This window comes from Marmota marmota, unplaced genomic scaffold (genome assembly GCF_001458135.2).
Source record: "Marmota marmota marmota unplaced genomic scaffold, marMar, whole genome shotgun sequence".
Lineage (NCBI taxonomy): Eukaryota > Metazoa > Chordata > Mammalia > Rodentia > Sciuridae > Marmota > Marmota marmota.
In genome coordinates, this window is record NW_026000240.1 from 409,485 (window position 1) to 431,731 (window position 22,247).

General features: G+C 35.2%; 2 protein-coding genes across 16 annotated transcripts in view; both read right to left on the bottom strand.

Annotated features, from left to right (window-relative positions):
* Lrch3 (leucine rich repeats and calponin homology domain containing 3) overlaps positions 1–11,589 on the bottom strand; it is a 120,819-nt gene extending 109,230 nt beyond the window's left edge. For 5 of the 14 annotated variants that reach the window (XM_048794236.1, XM_048794235.1, XM_048794231.1 and 2 more), the window contains exon 1: positions 11,266–11,588. In XM_048794236.1, coding sequence (XP_048650193.1) covers positions 11,266–11,566 — 301 coding nt within the window. In that variant the 5' untranslated portion in view covers positions 11,567–11,588. Of the gene's footprint in view, positions 1–11,265 lie in introns of all 14 variants that reach the window. The other 9 variants (XM_048794232.1, XM_048794229.1, XM_048794226.1 and 6 more) reach the window with 3 other exon arrangements.
* A 4,826-nt stretch (positions 11,590–16,415) lies between these two features.
* Positions 16,416–22,247, bottom strand: part of Fyttd1 (forty-two-three domain containing 1) — a 39,166-nt gene continuing 33,334 nt past the window's right edge. For both annotated transcript variants that reach the window (XM_015486799.2, XM_015486798.2), the window contains exons 8-9: positions 20,911–21,037; positions 16,416–18,843 (exon numbers count right to left, since the gene is read on the bottom strand). In XM_015486799.2, the coding sequence (XP_015342285.1) occupies positions 18,745–18,843; positions 20,911–21,037 (226 nt within the window). In that variant the 3' untranslated portion in view covers positions 16,416–18,744. The remainder of the gene's footprint in view (positions 18,844–20,910; positions 21,038–22,247) is intronic.

Sequence of the window (22,247 nt, forward strand, 5' to 3'; positions counted from 1 at the left end):
AATATTTACAAACTATACACCTGTTAAAATGGCTATTATCAAAAAGACAAAAGCTAACATATGTTGGTAAGATGTGGAGAAGATGTAACCCTTGTACACTATTGGTGGAATGTAAATTAATATAGCCATTACGGAAACAATATAGAGGTTCCTCATTATTTAAAAAACAGAACTACCCATATCATCCAACAATTCCACTATTGGGTATATACCCCAAAGACAGAAAAAAAATGGAAGAGATAGCAGCATTTCCATGTTCACTGCAATATTCACAATAGCCAAGATATGGAATCAACCTAAGCATCCCTCAATGATGAATGGATAAAGAAAATGTGATATATTCATTCAGACATACATACACACAAACTCTCTCTTTAAAAAAAAAAAAATTATGTGGTGCTAATAAAACCCAGTGCCTCACACATGCTAGGCAAGCGCTCTGCCACTAAGCTACAGCCCCAACCCGCTCTTTCTCTTTAGGGAGGGAGGGAGGGAGGAAGGAAGGAAAGAAAGAAATCCTGTATTTACAACATGGATGAACTTGGAGGACATTATATTAAGTGCCATATAACTAACCTGATTTAGCCATTCCACAATGTATACATATAAAGACATAATTTTGTACAACACAAATATATATATATACACACATACACACACACATATATGTAATTTTTATCTCTCAATTAAAACAAACACCAAAAGGCAGTAGGTACTGTACAATAAAGAGATAAGGCAGAACCTGTTAGGCGGAATCCTAAAATTCCATCCCTCTGTGAATTTCTCATCTGCTATGGTTTGAATATTTGTCTCCATCCAAACTCATGTTGAAATTTAGGTATCACTGTAACAGCATTATGAGATGAGACCTTTAAGAGGTGCATGCTATGATGTAGGAAGAAGAATCTTGTCAGAAGCAACCCTCTTAGTCGCTGTCTTCCTGAACCATGAATCAATTTCTGTCAATTATAATTAACCCAGATTGTGGTATTCTGTTATAGCAGTATGAAATGGAGTAAGACACCATCCTAACACCTGATCTGTGAATTTAAACATGGCATATCATTCTCCAATTATCTTCTTTGTGGGAAGGTATTTTTGCGTATTTTGCAATTGAAATTAAGTTTATTAATCAGCTGACCTTGGATTTAACCAAAAGAGAGATACTCTGGGATGAGGATATAACTTAGAGGTAAAGTGCTTGCCTAGCAAATATGAGGCCCTGGGCTCAATCTTCATTACCAAAAGATAGAAAAAGAGAGAAAGAATGAGAGAGAATGAGAGAATGAATATGGATAACCCCAAATTCATCACAAGCCCCTGGACAGTAGCAGAAGAGGAAGTCAAAGATACTGAAAGCATGAGAAGGAATTGACATATCACGGCTAACTTGAATATAGAGAGGGTCATGTAGTATGGAATGCAAATGTCCTCCAGAACCTTAAAGTGGCATGAAGCTACAATTAGCAAGGAAATTGGAACCTCAGTCATAACCACAAGGATGTGAATTATGCCAAAACTTGAATGAGCTTGAAAGCAAACTCTTACTTCAAACCTCCACAAATAAAAGCCCAACCTGCCAACATTGATTTTGGCCTTGTCAGACTGATTAATTTAGCTGAGTCTAGACTTCTAACCTATACAACTGAAAAGTGGGTGTTGTCTTAAGCTGCTAAATTTTCAGTAACTCTTTTTTTAGTACTTAGGATTGAACTGAGGGCCTTGGGCATACCAGATAAGTGCGCTACCAATCTTTTGCCTCTTTTAAAAATATTTAGTTGCCCAGACTGGCCTCAAAACTACAAGCCTCCTGCCTCAACCTTCTTGAGATTACAGATGTGTGCCACCACACCTGCTAAATTTTTGGTAATTTTTTAAAATACAGCAATAGAAGGCTAATATATTTCCTACAAGGAAATACCACAAAAGACAATATTGTTCATGACAATAGAGAAGTAAGCACAGGGAATTAATGAAGCAAGAAAAGAAGTGCCTAACTGAGGAAGAACGGATGGTAGCAAGATGAGGGAGAAGGAAAAAAGTCAAAAAGAAGAGTTGCTATGAGAAATATATAAGTTAAGAATGTAGAAGTTAGCTGGGCTCAGTGCACATGCCTGTAATCCCAGCAGATTGGAAGGCTGAGGCAGGAGGATCGTGAATTCAAAGCCAGCCTCAGAAACTTAGCAAGGCTCTAAGCAACTGAGATCCCGTCTCTAAATAAAATATAAAAAGGGCTACGGATGTGGCTCAGTGGTTAAGTGCCCCTAGATTCAATACCCAGTACCAAAAAAAAAAAAAAAAAGAAAGAAAGAAAGAAAAGTAGAAGTTAGCCTAAACAAGCAGAACATAAATGAAGAAAACTGAGTAAATCATAAATGCACAATTTAATTTTACAAAAAATATAAGATGAACAACCATGTAATCACCACATTGCTTAAGGCATAAAACAATTCTAGTGATTCAGAAATATATCCTGACCCCTAATCAACAGAACTCTTTCCTAATTATAACTCTCCCCTTCTCCCATGAAGTAACCACTTATTTTTAAGGTAATCACTCCTTGCTTTTCTTTATTTTAGAATTTGTGTTTTTTCCTGTTTTTGAACTTCATTTGAATATATTTGTATTCATATATATGAAAACATATATTGTGTCATACTTCATTTGCTCAACATTGTTTCTATGATTCATCCATGTAATCGTATGCAGCTGTAACTCACTCATTTTCACTGCTGTGAAATCATATAAATAGGTATACCACAATTAATTTATCTACTTTTTTGATGAATCACCTGAATTGTTTTCATTTTGTCAAATATAAGAAATGCTCTAAATGTTCTTATACACATATCCTGGCATATATATACATATATATATATATATATATATATACACACACACACACACACACACACATACACACACACACAAATTTCTTTGGGGTATATATGTCAGAGTAGAATTTCTGGGCCATAGAATATATGCTTTTTAAAAACTGTTCTAAATAGTGCCTAATTATTTTCAAAATCAATTTACCAGTTCATACTCCCATCAGCATTGTATAGGTGTCCCCACTGTTTTACATTCTTTCTAGTACTTGTATTATCAGCTTTTAAAATAGCACCTCAGTGTGGATTTATTTTCCATTCCTTTAATTACTAGTGGTTGAGCACTTTGGAATTCTCTTTAGTTCTACCATTTCAAGTGTTTCCTCAATTTTCTATTTGGTTATCTTTTCCTTGTCTGAATAAATTCTACATATGCTCTGCATATTTATTTGTTGTATTTATTGGAAATAAGTCCTCTCTTACATTGTAACTTATTTTCACTGTCTATGATGTACAAATCATTTTCTAAAACCTCTTTTAGCCTGGCATCATGGTGTACACCGTAATCTCAGGGATTTGAGAATCTGAGACAGAAGGACCACACAATTGAGGCCAGCCTGTGCAATGTAGTGAGACTTTGTTTCAAAACAAAAAATACAAAGGCCTGAGAATGCTGCTCCATGGTAAAGTGCCTGTGGGTTCGATCCCTAGTATCCAGGAGAAGAAAAACCACCACCACCACCACCAACAACAACAACAAAAACACCTGTTTTTAATGGAAAAACCTATAATCAAATTTTTGTAAGAAAAAAAGTTTAAATAAACCAATTTAAATCCTTGGTTTAAGACTCTTCAGAAAACAAAAATCTGGAAATTTAGAATAGCAAAGAAGAAAGTTAAAAATGAGTAAGGAAATACCTTAAATTTTTAGGACTAGTTTATGATTCTAAAATTAGCAGCATTATATTTGATACCCCTGGCTTCATCAGGATTTCAAAATAATATTCCTTTGTGTGAATGACTACATTTACCAAACATTTTTTTTCCAAGTATGACTGGAATAACTCATAAATGAACTGAAAATAATAAATTTATATGCTACTATACTACTTTAAAGTATTTGATGTTATGAGATAGCATTAACCATCAGCTCCCTAAGACAGGCACTGTAAAAATTATTGGAACTTAAGAAATTCTTGGCTCCAATGCTGTTGCCATTCTTCTTAGTCTCAACATGGATTCTGTGGTCCCTATAACTCATCTTTCTCACCTTTCCTAAAGGCATCCATCCTACTATTTATACTTCCTATTTAAAAAATAATTAAAGTACAACGAAGTCTGGATTTCCCCAAAATTTAAATTTCAATCTTATTTCAGTTTTATATTCAATAGCCATGATCTCCCTGCCCTCCCTGTGACCTTGTCTTTTTTTTATAAAGCACACATATGTGTGTGCATGAAACTTAAGTAACACAAGTCTTTTACCTCTTAAGTCTCTTTCCCATTGTTTCAATACCAGACTTGTACTTGTTTCTGAGGCAGAAGAGAAAGAAAGCATGGGGATGAGAATATAGATACATAGAGAGAGATATAGATCCTTCATTTTAAATGTAAATGGTAGACACAGTTGTAAAATGAGTCATAAAAATTATAAATGTTACACGTTCTGAAATGTATTCTTAGTATCCCATATTTGGCTTCTGAATGCACATTTCCATAAAGGCTTGGTTAGAACAGTACTTCTGAAACTGAGGTATGCAATGGAAAGTAGATTATGGAAAAACAAAAAGAATAATCACTATAGCAAATTACTTCTTTTGGTCATCCCTAATGGTTAGTTTACACTTGATCTTAGCCAAAAGGCCGAGAAGCGATCTAATGGTTAGTTTAAAACCATAGATTTATATTAAAACAAGCATAAAAATTTGGAATGAAGTTCTTAAAACAAAACAAAACCCAAGCCTCTAAATTGCAAGTTTCTTACATAGCAACTTCAATCACTGTAGCCCAGATCTCTATGGCAGGGGTACTTCAATAAAGTTTTTTATCATTTTCTCCCCTCTCCACCACACTCCCTCTTTCTTTAATTTGGGGGGGGTGATGGTTACCAGAGACTGAACTCAGGTGCACTCAACCACTAGGCCACATCCCCAGCCCTATTTTTTTTTTTTAATATTTTTTTAGTTTTAGATGGTGCTGAGGATCAAACCCAGTGCCTCACAACAGCAAGGCAAGCACTCTACATACAGCCCCAATCCTTATTTTGTATTTTGTTTAGTGACAGGGTTTCACTGAGTTGCTTAGTGCCAAGCCATTACTAAGGCTGGCTTTGAACTCACGATCCTCCTGCTTCAGCCTCCAGAGCTGCTGGTATTACAGATGTCCGCCACAAAGCCCAGCTCCTCTCTCTTTATAAAGAGACATGCAGGAGATCATGGCTGTCAAATATAAAGAGGTATGAAATAGGAGTTAGGCTGACTATCATGTTCAAAAACAAGTGTTTGTGGGTAGCCTGTAAACATAGCCAGGCTTTAATATGTAACACTTTCGATGAGGAATTGCTTTTGACCTCTGCTTGTAAGTTAAGTTTGCATAAGTTTTTAAAATTGCCTATTATTTGTTCAAACAATTCCAATTCTGGGAATTTACTCATTGGCAATAATAAGAGATATAAGAAAAGAGTTATATAAAAGGATACTCAAAGTGTTATTTTATAAAAATGCAAAATAAGAAATAGCCTAAATGCCCAAAGAAGTATGATTTATAAAATAAATAATACAGAAGCAAATTTCATTTCTATTCAAGACATTATGTCTCAATATCTGCTACTACACCCTCAGTCCCCAACCTTTTAATTTTAAATAAAATTTTTTTTAGAAGTGATCCCACTATATTGCTCATAATGGCTTCAAACTCCTGGGCTCAAGTGGTCATCCTCCTGACTCAGCCCTTCAAATAGCTAGGACAACAGATGTATGCCACTGCACCTGAAGCCAAAAATTTTTATTAATAGCACATATAGCTAGTGAATATCACACTGGAAAACACAGTCCTAGAATAATTTATAGTATATGTATCGTGACTGATACAAAGTAGACAACAATGAGGATCCAAGAAGAACCCATATTTCCACTTAAGACCTGGCACTCCAGTGCATATTTCCAGGAATTACAAAACCATAAATTTGCGAGTTACAGATTGCATCCTTGAAAAATTAAATGGTATTTTAATATCATCATCTTCTTACCTAAGAAACAAGTATTTATTTCATAAAGTCTCAATCTTTATGACTTTTAATAATACTGCATTACTTTGGCATACCCCCTACATCTTAATTTGTTTTCTTTAGTGTGTGTGTAATCTTACTTAGGTCTCTCTCCCCAACCCCATCCTATGCTCAACCATATACTTTCTCCCAATGCTGAGTGCTTGGTTTCTTGTTTTCTATCTTCCACTCAAAAGAGGTTTCTTACAGCTTCAATTATGACTCCTGCTTGCCTTCTGTGAAACAGTATACCACCTCACTACAAAACCTAAGCACATCATTTGAGAATGCTTCTTTTACATAAAATAACTTAGATGGTTTTTAGGCTTTATGATTCTATAAGTCTAGAACAAGTCTGGTTATGGAATCTCATTTCTGTTTTTTTCATCAGGTTAAAAAATTAGCCTTATAAATGCTGGCAATTGGCTTTTCTATTCTTTTCACTTTTCCTTCAAGAATCTTAAAAATTCTGTGATTCTTGAATTTATTGATGTAGCCCTACTATACTCCAAAACTTCAGATTTACATTTCTATTTGCTGCACATGATTAACTAGAGGTGTTATCAACCCTTTAAAGGTATCACACAAATCAAAGAAATTCTATGATTCAAACTTCTTTGACAGTGTGACTTGTGTTCAAAACCACAAGTATCTGTATTAGAATCCTCTTTCTATCACTTATTAGCTATGAGATCTTGATTAAATTACTTAATCTCCTGAGTCTCAACTTTTTTAGGGATGAAAAACAGTACTTACAACTCATATGGTTGCTATAACTTCATGAGAAATACTTACATCTTAACACAATATCTGAAATATATTAAGAGCTTGTTATAGTTTGGATTTGAAATGTCTCCTGCATGGAAGGATTGGTCCCCACTCCGGGTGTTACCAAGAGATGGTGGAACCTTTAGGAGGTGGGAATTGGTAGAAGAAAGTTATTGAAGGTGCCCTTAAAGAGAAATTGGGACTTCAGCCCCTTCTTGTTTCTCTGCTTTCTGGCCACCATGTGATAAACATCTGTGATAAACCATGGGATAAACTCCTCTGCCACATGCTCCTGTCAGGATGCACTATGCCACCATAGGCCCAAAGCAACAGATCAAGGGACCATAGTCAAAAACCTCTGAAATTCAGAGCCAAATTAAACCTTTCCTCTTTATTTATTTATTTTTATTTGTTTGCTTGTTTGTTTATGTGTGGTGCCATGGATTGAACCCAGAGCCTCATATATGCTAGGCAAATACTCTATGACTGAGCTACATGCCCAGCCCAACCTTTTTATCTTTTAAGAATATTATCTCAAATATTTTGTCACAGAACAAGAAAGCTGACCAACACAAAGCTCAGTTTTAGCTTCAATTAGCAACAGCATTACCAGATTTAATGGTTCAGATATTTTTTAAGTAAACTCAATCAGCATTTGTACATTTTTTCATTGTCCATAATGAACTATTTTCATTCCCTTGTAGATTTCAATTATTTCTGGAGCCAACCAACTTATTAGATTGTTAAATACCCATGAGGCCTCTTCTTATTTTTGCCCCCCCCCCAATTACTTAGCACAATACCTAATACATAGAAGTTCTGCTAGTAGTTAATTCAAATAATCTTTACACCTACCTATTTCTTTTCAAGATTACTTAAGTTCTTGGTCCTTTCTGTATACCTACAACTGTCAAAGTCCCTTAATCACCAAATATGAACAAATAAATGAATAAATGTTGACCTGTGTCTAAATCTATCATCAATCTAGCTTCCTAGATATGTGAAAGGGTGCTCTTTTATTCTCTGATCCAATAATTTCTTCTGACCAAAATGGCCTCACCACAACATCGAGCAGTCTCGCTGTTGGTTTATTTTGTATCAAAACATTCTACTGAAATTAAGCAGAAAATGGAATTTATTAGCTCACATAATTTGAAAATCCAAGTATAGCACTAACTTCAGGCATGGCTATTGATCCCACTGTTCAAACACTGTCTCTTAGAACATGGTGTTTCTTTTCATCTTTTGGCTTTGCCTTCCTTTTACTGGCAAGCTCGTATTCTATTTTCTAGGGCTCAAAGCATGCCTCTTTCTCAATAGTTCAGAAAAAAAAATCAGAATTAACATTCATGTGTACTGATAGAAAAATGTGCTCATCTCTGAACAATCACTGTAGCTAGAGCAATGGACTATACTGATTGGCCAACAGTTAGAACTGAGTCATGTGAATATCCTGTGCCAGGATGAGATTCATGTAACTGAGAGGGGTGGTTCCCTAGGAAAACTGAGTTATTGCTATCAGATGAAAGGGGAATGAACAGTGGATTGGCAAAACTAACTGATGACTCCTATACCCTAAAACTTTTTGCATGCTGTCCACTGGATCTGGAATGGCTTTCCTTCTCATTTCAACCTACCCAAACCCAAGTTATATCTTTTCTGCTCCAAGAAGTTTTATGCAATTTCCTCTAAGATTGATCCTTGATCCTTGTTCACTGGATGCAGTCACCTATTCCCATATACATTTCTCTTTTCCTAAAGATCTATTTAAAAAAAAAAAAAAAAACAAACAGGTGGAGAAACTTTAAGAAAATGTTCCTAATAAGTTATATTCAGGTCCAATTACAAACAGATTAAGTAATATGTTCTGTTTCCTAGGATATGAACTCTTGAAAGACAGCAGCTCTACCATGAATACTCTATACACTACAAAAGAACAGTCTATGAAGCAATTTTGATGTAATTTTACTTAGCTTTAAATTTCCTGCAGTGTCTAAGCAAAATATTTTAGCTAGTATAAATCTGAATTCATCAAGTACATGCAAAAAAGCAAGACTAGATTTGGGAGTTACCTCAAACAAGGCTCCAATCCTGACTAATATTCTCTCCCCTGCTGCCCTTTAGCTACAGGTCTTTAAGCAAATTATTTAACATTTCTAAACTTTGGTTTCATTATCTGTAAAAACAGGAAAAGTATACCTATTTGCACATGGAAAGGCTGCTTCACATAATAGAGAAACTAGATGTTTCTGGGTTGAAATTCTACCATTAATACTAGCTATATGACTTTGAGTTAATTTCTCACATGTAAAGTAGGAATAATAATACTTAATTCATGGGCTGTTGAAAGCAATGTGTTCTAAAATACCTAACAGTGAAGGGTAAATAGTGAACAACCCAAAAAAATGATGTTATCAGCTTTAAATTATCTGTTAGAAGCTTTTTGTTCAAATTACCAAGGTCTGCCAAAGATGTTAGAAGTAAGTCTATAATATACTTTGTAATCTTCTTTTCAACACTTTTGACCAGATAAAGTATCAACCAAAAATACTGGTTTATATAGAAACTATGGTATAAAAGTGTGGATAATAACATGTATAAAAATTCAGAGCACAATGCAGCAATTATAGCACATGCCTGTAATCCCAGCTCCGTAGGAGACTAATACAGGATTGACAACTTTCAGACCAGCAAGACTCTGTCTCAAAATAAACTAAAAAGGGTTGGGAATATGTAGTGGTAGAGTGCTTGCCTAGCATGTGTAAGGCCCTGGGTTCAATGCCCAGAACAGTTAAAAAAAAAAAATCATACCATAGTAACATAAAACTTCCTTGGGATTACATATTAATCTTCACAAACACCCTTCAGTCTTTTGTTAATAAAATATTTCTTACAAGCTCAACATATTGCTCCTAAAATGATTTAAAAGTAGGTAAGATAATGATCTAGATATACTCCTATAATCAACTTGTTCTTTAGATTCAGGTTTAATGTAATACTAAAATGACTCACAACAACATGAAATCACTGTGTCACATAGTCAGGTCCTCAACAGAACCAAAAAATTTGTGGTCTGAATGACAATTTAGATTCTGTCTGGCAGAACACATACAAAAGACAAGTAACTGCTCACATTGACCTTAGCAAGAAAGTTTAATTTTAATATCATTCACTTAAAAAACACAAATTCAGTACAACTGTTCCAAAAAGAGAGTAGATAAGCAGGCATTTAATTTCTTCCACTTTACACTACGGGAAAAGTTTCTTTGGAAGAATTAATTTCTTGAAGTAGTTTAACAGTTCTGTTTGTTTTTCCAACATGAGTGAATCACATGTAACACTTAACAGTCTTTAATGAGTGCACAAAGATAGGAAAGGTGTTAACTGCAAGATTACAAAATAAATAAAAAGGAATGAATAAGAGACAAAATACTGCACATTCCCTCACTGCAAAAGCACTACATAAAAATAAGATATTTTACTACATCATGTGTAAGCGATTGTTTTCCTTTGTGTAAAGCATGAATAGACTCAACTTTTAATCTACTCCTTGAGGAAGCTATATTTTAAACACAAGAGAAACATATTACAGTATGTTGAGTACTTCAGTCAACATTCAGTCAGACATTGTTTCCTACCACTAAGAAAACCAAAAAGACCTAATTTCCTATTTTCTTTTCTGTGTTCAAAAATATGTAGAAAGCAAAGTAATACTTCAAGTAAAAGGTAATAACAAATATAGGCAATCTATCTTTTCTAAGTAATTTTCTTCCCTTCATTTTCCCCCTTTTTTTCTGGAAGACATTAAGAGTGGGGTTGGAAAGTAATAGGATTCTGAAGGGTGGGCTCTAGTTATTTTTACAAGTAATTTTGGCGAGTCAACCAGACCGAGGCGGAGAAAGAAGTTGCGGCTTTTGAGTTCACATTGAACACGCGCACATACACCCACCCCAAACAACACTTTCAAAAAACACCAGGGCAGAGATCGTTCCTTAGCGGACAATACAGCGACCAGAGACGACACTCCTGCTACTATAATCTAAGAGGGTGCTGCACTCCCAAGTCTCAGCGAAGTCAATGTGGCACCCCAAATCCGAAAGGGCCTGCAGAAACCGGCGGGCAAAGTTCTACCTCAGCAGTGGCAGCTGATTTATTTTCTAGGAGAGACTAAAAAGTCATCCCCTTCCCTGAGAGATGCTGCCGCGCGCCGCCTCGCGCCGAGACGTCCGGCCCGCAGGCCCGGAGGGCTGGGTGGACTGGGGCAGACGTCTTTCCCCCGTTACCTGGGTCCCTACCACAAGCCTGTGGGACCAGCTGCTTTAACTACCCCGAACCCCGCCTGAGTGGGAGGGCTCCCCCGGCGCCCGGATCTCAAGCAGTCAGAGATGCCGCAGCCCCGCTCACCCGCCCGGGTGGTGTCCGTCAGGTCGTGGTTGGCCGCTCCCCGGGGAAACTCCCTCAGTTTCCGGCCGCTCAGGCTCAGCACCCCGGTTACTGCCGCTTCCTCCAGGGCTCGATCGAGGGAGCGGCTCCACGAGCCTGGGCCAGGACCGGAGCCCGCCCCGAGGCTAGGGCCGCAGTTAACGCCGGAAAGGTTACCACCCGATGCCACTGGGCCAGAGTACTCAGCAGCCGCTGCAACAGCGACCAAGCCCGCGGCCGCCATTTCCCAGCAGACAACTCTCCGGCCGCCGCCTCTGCGCATGCGCAAACAGAACTGATGGGTGGGCGGGGACAGGGGCTCCCAGACCCGGGACAATTCCCTTGATAGGCAGAGCTTTGATGCCCCTTCGCTGGGCCGGGCTCCTGCCCCCGCCCATATGGAGGTTTTTCAAGGGCAATCAAAACAGAACCCGCAAACCTTCAGTAGCCCCCTACATGGCTCACAGTATATATCTAATACATCTCTACAAAAATCTTTAACGCTCCTCACCAAAACTTCCTTGCCTGCCTCCCTCAGGAGTAGAGGATTAGGATTAAAGATTCTTTCTTAGCACTGTTGCTGCCAGAAACTTGGGGAGTGTGAGTGAACTCTGTATATAATCTAAAACGTTTCTCAACTTGTCATTGTACTACCAGATGATCCAATTAGAGATTTGCGGGTTTACTATTAGTGATTGAGGGAAAAAATTATGTGCTAATTTGGCTCTAAATTCCATCACTCTTGTTGAAAGGGTTATATAAATATCCTCCCTTTTATAAAAGAACTCTTATGAGGACACACAATCGTAATTGTCCTTTAAACAAGATTTTATGGTTGTAAGAGCAAGATGAATAATACTAAAGTCTAAAATGCATGTCTGTTTGGAAACATAACTGAGAAGAGAAATGCTCTGACTATAATCTAAACGTGGGAATTAAAGGTAGAACCAAACGCTCAAAATTTGAAACCATTCAAGTAATGTAAAAGTGGAACATATCCCTTCATTTTAGACCAATTAGACCTCGCTAATATTGCAATCAGGGTCTAGCATGTTTTTCAGTGTTTTCACTGAAAAATACAAGAGCCTGTCAGATTCAGTCATTTTCCTGAGTGATTATAATCTAATCTTATTGTGAAATCCAGACATAAGTGCATAAGAACATATAGACATATAGTGCATAAGAACATATAGTGCATAAGAACAATAAAGAGGGAGGATGAAGTGGGGTAGGAAGGGATCATCTATCGGAGTTCAGAGAAAAGGAATCCGCGTTATGAATAAAATTTTCAATTAGTCCTGAAGAATTATTAAGTAGAATAGGCTAGAAGCTGAGAGCAATATTCCATATTGAAAGATCAGCATAAACACATCTGGCTATGATTTGTGATGGTATATATAGAGAACATTGAGGTCACAGATGGGAAAGTTCATGTCAGAGAGCAAAAGAAAACAAGGTTGGAGATATCTCATCCATTATTCAAGGCCCAACTCTTAAAAAAAAAAAAAAAAAACCTTGATTAACACTTCCCTGAATTCCTAAATTCCTATTTGCATTTAGGAATTTTGGCAACTCAGTGCCAAAGTTGATTAGTAACAACTTTGCTCAAAGAATGTTTCTATGAACTCTTAATACTACATGCTAGTGGTCTTCAGCAAATTTCATAATAAATTACTGATGTCTGTTATGAGTGTGGGTCAATTCAATGGCAATATAACATACTTAATATGTAAAATTAATGAATGTTTTGGTTTCCATTATACTAGTTTTCCTAAAATTGTTATTTTTTGAGCAGAACTTCATTTTATAATTGAGACTTCAACCATAATGACTGTTTACTCATAGATTCCATATTAACGCTACAATGTTATAGATCAGTTGCCAGATGTTTCTTTCCAAAATGTACCATCATTACCTTCCACATTTACACATTCTGACAAGTTCTTACTAATATGGCCTCATACACACATATCCCTTTATATTTGCAACATACTATGCTAATCCTTAACTGACCAAATTTATAGATTGAGTTTTATTAGACTAGATTTAAGGTCCTTAATATATTAAACGCTACGCTGTATCTCATACCTCAGAGCTGATGTTAATAGGAATTAAATAGAAAGGATAAATGGAAAACAGCAGAGACAGAAAATAGGTTATGTACTCACACAGGAGAAAAGTTTGGGAGGAGAGAAAAACTTTGTCTTTTTCTTGATACTGAGGCTTGAACCCAGGGGCACCTTACCACTAAGCCACATCCCCATCCCTTTAGACAGGGTCTCGCCAAATTGCTTAGCCCCTAAGTTACTGAGGCTAGTCTTGAGCTTGAGATCCTCCTTGCCTCAGCCCCCCAAGTCTAAGATTACCTAAGTCTATAGATATTTGAAGACCAAAAGAAAGATCTGTGGGCTTCCACAATGGCGCACACCTATAATCTCAAGTGACTCTGGAAGCAAAGCAGGGAGATCCCAAGTTGGAGGTTAGCTTCAAAACTTAGTGAAACGTTGCCAAAACATAAGTAAATAAAAAAGGTGGGTACTGTAGCAAGATGGTAGATCACCCCTGGGTTCCATCCCCAGTACCACAAGGGGAAAAAAAGGACTGTGGATATGGGGGAAAATGAAGATGCTACATATACTATTTGTGAAAACAGTTCTAGGTTTAAAACAAAACAAAAAAAGAATGCCAGGAAAAATAGATCAAGGAGTAATTTTTGAGATGTTTAAGGACTTGAGGTTTCAACTGGTACCTCAAGAAAATTTAAAATATAAGGGAATTCTCTCTATTCCCTTAATTTTCTCCAAAAAGGTGATAGCATTCTACGAGAATATCAGAAATGGATTCTTTAGAGGGGAAAGGGGAAAGAAAAGAGGGGAAGGGAATCATGAACTGAAATAGATTTCCCTGCATGTATGAGTTAGTCAGAATGAATCCAACTACTACATATAATAACCATTAAGCTCTTAAAAAAAAAAAAAAGAAAGAAAAAAAAAAAACAAAAGTAATGGGAATCTTTGTAGGGAGCTCACCAGAATCTGGTGATGAAAAGTGATTAAGATGGTTACAAAAAGGCTGTGAACAAAAGGGCTACAGGGATCTACAGCTTATTCAACTATTGCTCTAGGGGAAAAGCTGAAAAAATAGGCAGTGTGTGTTATTCAGTCTTAACAGTGAACTTCCCTGCTTCATTCATTTCAGCCTGTTTTACAGGCTAAAAGTTAACTCATTCAGTAACAGGAGCAAAGGTTTTACCCAAATCTCATTTGCTCTTTTCAGCTCTGCACCTTACTACATCAAGCAGAAATAAAAGTCTTTTCCTGTCTACTATTCATTAGAAATATATTATGGTTTAAGACATAGAAACACTGGGATTAAAATCTTGGTCTCATTCTTTTTTAATGTAACAAATAAGAAGCACTAATAATTGATTTTTTAAAACTATATACAAGAAAATTCAGATAATATAGCTGGGTGCAATGGCATACACCTGTAATCCCAGTGAATGAGGACGTTGAGGCAGGATTACAAATTCTAAGCAAGCTTCAGCAATTTAGTGAGGTCCTAAGAGTAGCTTAGCAAGACCCTGTGTCAAAATAAAAAAATTAAAGAGGACTGAAGATGTGACTCAGTGGTTAAGCACCCGAGTCAATCCCCAGTACCCCCCCCCCAAAAAAATGACATACCTTGCTTGTTTTACCAAGCTTTTCAGGTAGTAAACTGACATGGGTGAGAGGAAATATTAGAAATATGTAATTTCCAAGCAAATAATCTTTAAATCCCCACAAATGGTTTACAATAGTAAAATTCTTGTCAAATGCTTGGAGTTCATATTGAAGTGTCATTTGCAAAAAGATTAACGGGGCATAGTGGTGCACCACTTTAATACCCATCACTTGGGAGGCTGAGGCAGGAGGATGGCAAGTTTGAGGCCAGCCTCAGAAATTTAGTCAGTCCCTCAGCAACTTAGGAAGATTCTGTCTCAAAATAAAATTTAAAAAGAGCTGGGGATATAACTCAGTGGTTAAGCACTCCTAGGTTCAATCCCTAGTACCTGTCAACCCCCCCCCCGCCCCCAAAAAATAACGACAAAGACTAACTCCTATGTCCAAAATAACTCTTTAAAGGTAAGTTTAAATCATATGCTTGGTTGTTTTTTGTTTTTTGTTAATAGTGACCAAAAAAAAAAAAAAAAAAGTCATAGAATTCTGGTAAAAGTTAAAATTTTTCATCAGGAAAGAAAAGATATCGTTGCCTGCATTTGGAATGTATGGAATTCATTCTCTATAGTGCCAAGTGAGCTAGTTTCCTTATTACCACTTTGTAGAAAAAAAGAAGAAGAAAATAAGCAAAAATTAGCCTGAAATTGCATATACTAAGTGAATTACAAAGCTATTGTCTGTAACTTACAATAAGCTTATCTAACAAAAACATAGAAGTGTTTTATGATTTGCTTCCAATTAAAATTGTGAAGTTTATGCATGTTTAAAAAAATACATAATGTCTGATTAGAAAGAACACTGACCTTTTCTAATAAGTCTCCCTAACTCAAACACCAAAGTAATGAAGTACTGGTCAATACTGGTATAGGAGGTTTACTTACCATGTTACAAATGCTAAAATGTGGCTATAACCAATTCTTAGATATCTGACAAGCCTTATAACACTCTACTTTCGGTGGCTATTCAATTCACAGAAGCAGTTTATTATAAACTGAGAATTATAAGATCTGAGGCTCAACACAATTGCTGCATTCAATGGAATATATTGGGTCTCACTTTATTAAGATGTAAAAAGAAGAATTAAAACTGGGTGATCGATAAAGGTTCATTGTAAGTAATCTGATTTCCTTCTTTGAATTACTCCTGGATACCTCCTATAGGAGGCTATGAATGAAATGGTCAAAAGGAGTTAAAAGGAAGCCAATGGAAGAGACTAGACTGATTTGCCAATTTAGCTGGTAGGTAACTTTCCAGTTCCTAAAAGTTATAAATGTAAATAAAAGTTCTTCACAATTGAGCTGGTAGTTAACACTTCAAATCCTAAAAACTATATATGTAAATAATTACTACAAAGTTGTTTATAATATAACACAATCTAAAAACCACAACTCAATCTTCATAGCTAAGAATAAATCATGTGAAACCTGTTACATTTTATTTGTTAAAAATGAACAGCTTCAGAATAGATCTAAATGTAACTTTTCCAAAAAACACCAAAAAGTACAGTGTAAAGCACCTCCTCATTAAATACAAACTTCATTTTGTGATGCACTGCATCAATGTTTTGCATACACCTTGATGCAAAGGAAATTTTAAATTGCATCCTGTTAAAATAAAAACAAAAACAAAAACAAACTTTAAGAACTGAACAAGGATGACTACAATGACATTCCAAGGAAGGATATTTTCTTTCAACATTGTATGTTTTTGTTTATATCCAACATGTTAGCACTCAGAAGAGTTTTAATTTAGGAAAAATTTGAAAGAAAATTAAATTACAGATGCATGAAGAACAAGTTTAATATACCAAAGACACTTTGTTATTTGATGCACTTACTTTCAATATTTGGGGCAATTCTTCAGGTTTTCCAAAAAATGGAATTAATAATACCTCTATATAATAATATTTAAAATAACAGAAAAATGAGAATACTTTTATACTGTTTTTCCACAAACTGTTCTAAAAACAGAAAACTCATGCCCAGTTGTTTTTCCTTTGCTTTAAAATAAGATACCAGCAATTCTAAACTTGTATAAAATGTATTGTTCTTGGGTCCAATGTAAGTATTTAAACTTGAAAAATGTTTTGCAATGAGTCCTTGGCCTCTATGAAAAGTACCGAATAGCTAAGGAGAATTATGTTTATTTTCAAATTCTGTGACCGGTTTCCAATAATCCCTTATCAAGTAGAAGTACTGGCAGAATACCAGATAGTAAGGATCAGATATAATTCTTTGGTATAAGCATGAAACTGTTACTGATAACTTTCCATGACTAGCATAAACCAGTAAGTAAACCAAGGAGCATGAGACAATGATGTGTAGTATACAATGCAAGGTAGGCAGAAGTGATAACCTAAATGTTTTCTTTTATAGGAAAAGTCAACACTAATAATATATGCCAGAGAAACTTAATACTTCCTTAGAGGTTTGAACATCAAAGGAAACCAAAAGGTCAAGTTTCAAAACGACCAAACTTCTAAACTTGTAGCTGGAGCATTTTGCTGGATTTTGGCATTTTACTATAATTTACAGTATACATCTAGCTGGGGACTCATAGCACTATCTTGGCACCATAGAATTACTCCCTCCACCCCTCCAAAGTAGGGAAAAAACTTTCCTCATATATTTGAACTTTGTATTTTACAGGAAATCAAAGTGAAAGGTATACAAGGTTATAATGTAATTCTATTACAATTCTGCATTTTTTTCTTTGTTACATTTACACTATATTTTTGTTTCGGGAGCTATAAACTGTTTAATTTAGCAAGCTTTAAAATTTATAAAGAATTGTAGTACTTTATGGCTATTAATTTTACTATCAAAATATCTAAGGGACTCAATTCATTTTTAAAATTATAAGGCTTTTATAGTATTACCTGTCAAGAATTAGTGGACATTAGAAAGACTTCACTAAATCCAAAAAGTATACCTATAACCTGGATTTTGAAGTTTTTCACTTAAGTTTCTGGTCCTTCAACTTACTACTTTCCTTTCATTAAATGCTTTCTTCATTTAATAAAACAGAAAACTGTCAGGTTTTTACATCAGATCTTCTCCAACGCCCTATCAGATAACTTCGTAAATATGCATTTACAGCCTTGAAATGCCAATATTTTAAACTGAGAATAATGCCAAGAGCCACATTTCTTGTTAAAAGTTCATCACTAAAGATTTACAACTCTGGGGGTTTAATCTAACACTAACTGAAAAATGAACCAAGTTCCAAATATTTCCATACATCTTAAAAGCCAAAACTGAAATTCTCATAAGATTTTTAAAAAATATATCTATTGGAGAAAAGGCAACTGCACTTTTTACATCCACACTAATAAAGGATCAGTGACAGTAACAAAGGGACCTACTCAGATTTCTGAAGACCAAGATTCACCACGGTGAAATCTAAAAAAATGAGCAAAGGTGATGAGATCCTAAATACCACTATCATAAAAATAATCAATTTCTATCTTTCTGTCTTCCTTCTGCTGCATGAGGAACCAAAGAAGTAAACAGAACTGTTTCATATGGGCCAACCGTGAAATCTTTAAGAAGAGATAGGTATATTCCCTGTTATTTTTTCAGGGCATTATTTTATACATGTTTAAAAAAAACTTCAAAAATAAAGAGTTATTTAGCCTTGTGAATATTTTGAAGTAAAGTTTCTTGAATTTCTGTGATGAACTCTTCAAGCAATCCAACTTTTCAACCAGAGTCATCACTCAAAAGTTCCTTTGACATGTGATCTATCCTACAGTTACAAAGCGGCTTCCTCCTTTGTTGAATGTCAAAGTGGCTCTTTGTTCCTTTAGGATTCCAAACCGTTCATTCAAAGTCATCCCTGTCTATAGAAAAGAAAAAAAGAAAATTACTTGACAGAAAGCTATATTTTCTTTGGAATAATAATGTGACCTTATGACTGATTAACAGTAATATTAATAATAGTTAACATTCTGAATGTTTATATATATGATCTCATTTGAACCTAACAACATAAAATAGGTGAAAGTAGGGAGGGTTGGTTAGGAAGGTAGTTAAGCTGTCTACTAACAGCTTCAGAGTTTAAACTGGCAATCTGACTCAGATCCCCTATCTCCAAACAATCAAAATGTCCACATTACACACTACATAAACCACACATATATGTATATTATAAAGCCTATGAGTCGTATACTTAGGATACTTCTATCTGAATTATTTTTAGGCTCTGGAAACACTGCCACCAATTTTAGTGATGTCTCTGATAAAAGTAAGAGTTATGTGGCCCAGTGATAAGAGTGATTGCCTAGCATGCTCAAGGCCCCAAGTTCTATCATCACTGCACGAATAAATTAATAAATGTATTGTTTTTATTATTTATTTTTTAGTTATAGGTAGACACAATATCTTTTATTTTTATGTGCTGAGGATCAAACCCAGTGCGAGCACTCTACCTCTGAACCACAACCCCAGACCAAAATAAATGTATTTTAAAAAGTAAAAAAAAAAAAAAGTTTTTCAACTTGTACATATTTAAAAACAAATTATCTTGAATTTCTAAGTTCACAATAGAAATTCAAATAAAAATCTGGTTTCTGTTTAACAATTCACAAAATGTTCCCAAAGTAACAGAATAAAATAAAAATAAAGTAAGTTTGACCCAGTTTTATGAGCCATATCCCCAACCCCTTTTAAATAATTTTTATCTTTTTCTTTTCTTTTTTTGGTGGTGCTGAGGATTGAACCCAGGGTCTTGTGCGTGCAAGGCAAGCACTCTACGAACTGAGCTATATTCCCAGCCCAATTTTTTTCTTTTGAGACAGATTATTACTAAATTGCTGAAGCTGGCTTTGAATTCTCAGTCCTCCCTCCTCAGCCTTTCAAGTTGCTGGAATTCCAGGTATGAACCACCATGCCCAGCCCAGATTCTTATTTTTAATGGATATCAAAATAACATATGAACTCCAACATTCATTCATGATAATAGTTCTCAAGAAATTAGGAACAGACAGAAATTCCCTCAATCTGGTAAAGGTAATCTTTGAAAAATTTGACAACATCATACTCAATGGTGAAACATACCAGTGAGTACGATGGTGAAACATTTAATGTTCTCTCCTCAGGCTCTGAACCAGGCAAACACACAATGTCCTACTACTTCAACACTGTACTGGAGGTCCTAGCCATTATAATAAAGCAAGAAAAATAAATGGTTTCAAGATTACAAAAGAATTTGGAAACTGACAGACTGTTTTTGTGGAAAATCCTAGGGAATCTACAGATTCATTAGAAAAGTAAGATCACAAGATGCAAGTTTAATACAAAAACTGTCAGAACAGATATAAATTCACACTCATTAGGATGGCTACAATCAAAAGACAATATGTCAAGGATGTAGAGAAATTTAGAAACCTCATATATGCTAGTGGAAATGCAAAATAGCACAGCTACATCTTTGGAAAAAGCAGTTCCTCAAAAGGCTAAATATGGAGTTACCACACAATCTACCACATTTATCAAGGACAAATGAACACATGTTCACATAAAAACTTTTACACAAATGTTCAAAGAATCATTATTCAAAATAGTCAAAGAATAGAAACAACTAATGAATGAATAAATTAGATGTGGTATATAAATGTGATGAATTTCAAACAATAAAAAAGAAATGAAATACTAAAATGGATGAACCTTAAAAGCAGTAATGTAAATGAAAGTGCCAGTCACAAAAATGAATGGAATTATAATAGATATTGTATAATTTAATTCATGAAATGTCAAAACGGGCAATCTACAGAGACAGAAAGCAGATTAGTGGTTTCCTAGGGTTGGGGTGGAGGACTTAAAACATCCGTTTTAATTTGCTATTCTACATTTTTGTTATTAAGATACTGTTAATGAAAGGTCTGAAGAAATACAGAAAACCTTTTTACCTGTTTTCCAACACTATTTATGTCAAATTGTAGAGGGACACCTTTAGGAACTTTCTTAACATCAGATTGCTCCCGTTTTGTTAAGAAAGAAGGTACAGCAGTCCGAGTTAATCGTGGTTTCTGAGTTCTATTAGAAAAAAATATAAATTAACAATTAAAAGCAGATAAATCATTTGGTACTTAAAATATCTTGATTTGTGAACATGTTCAAATGTATTTAAGTTATCTTACTGTATTGTCAAAACAAAGTATTTGGGGGCTATGGTTGTGGCTCAAGTGGTAGAGCGCTCGCCTAGCACACGTGAGGCAATGAGTTCGATCCTTAGCACCACATAAAAATATAATAAAGCTATTGTATCCACCTAAAACTAAAAAAAAAAAAAAAAATTCTTTAAAAAAAAGTATCTGGTTCATAACTATAGAGATTAAAATTTATTATTTTTCATAGAATATCCTTTTAGGTAGAATGAGAAGGTTTTTAACAATTTCAAATGAATGGTGATATCCAAGTTTTGGTCTTCTACTAAAATAACTTGTAAGCTCTTAGAGAACCATCCAACATTCTTTTGATTTTAATCATCAAGATGGCAAAAGATCAGAAACTCCATAAATCTAGAAAGTTTACAGTACAATAAATAAAAGATAAACTAAATTAAGTTCATCTAGATAAGAGAATGTGCCATGAAGGCTTTAAAGAGTAAAGGTAGGTCCATGTGGTCTGAAAAGTAGACGTCCAAAATAGAGGAAGAAGAGAGTAGTATGTGTAGTATCATCTCATTTGTTATCATGTATACATTAAAAATACACATTTACTTTATATGCATAGAATTTTTTTTATATATATTTCTTAGTTGTTGATGGTCCTTTATTTATTAATTTATATGTGGTGCTGAGAATCGAACCCAGTGCCTCACACATGCTAGGCCAGTGCTCTACCACTGAGCCACAACCTCAGCCCTGCATAGAATTTTTAAAAATAAAAATATAAAAGAAACTGAGGGTAGCTGCACATGCCTATATATAATTTCAGCTACTTGGGATGCTGAGGTGGGAATATAGCAAATTTGAGGCCAGTCTTGGCACTCATTGAGACCCTGTCTCAAAAACTAAAAAGGGTTAGAGGTGTAGCTCAGTGGTAGAGGTCCTCTGGTTTCAATTCTCAGTACAGTAAAATAATAATAATAATAATAATAATAATATAATCCTAATAATAAAAATAGAAACTTAACAAGGAGTTATTTGAGGCTACAGAACCAAGAGGTTTTTTTCAACTTTAAACTTTTTACTATACTATTTCCAATTTGTGTCATGTGTATTACTTTTTTTTTTTTTTTTTT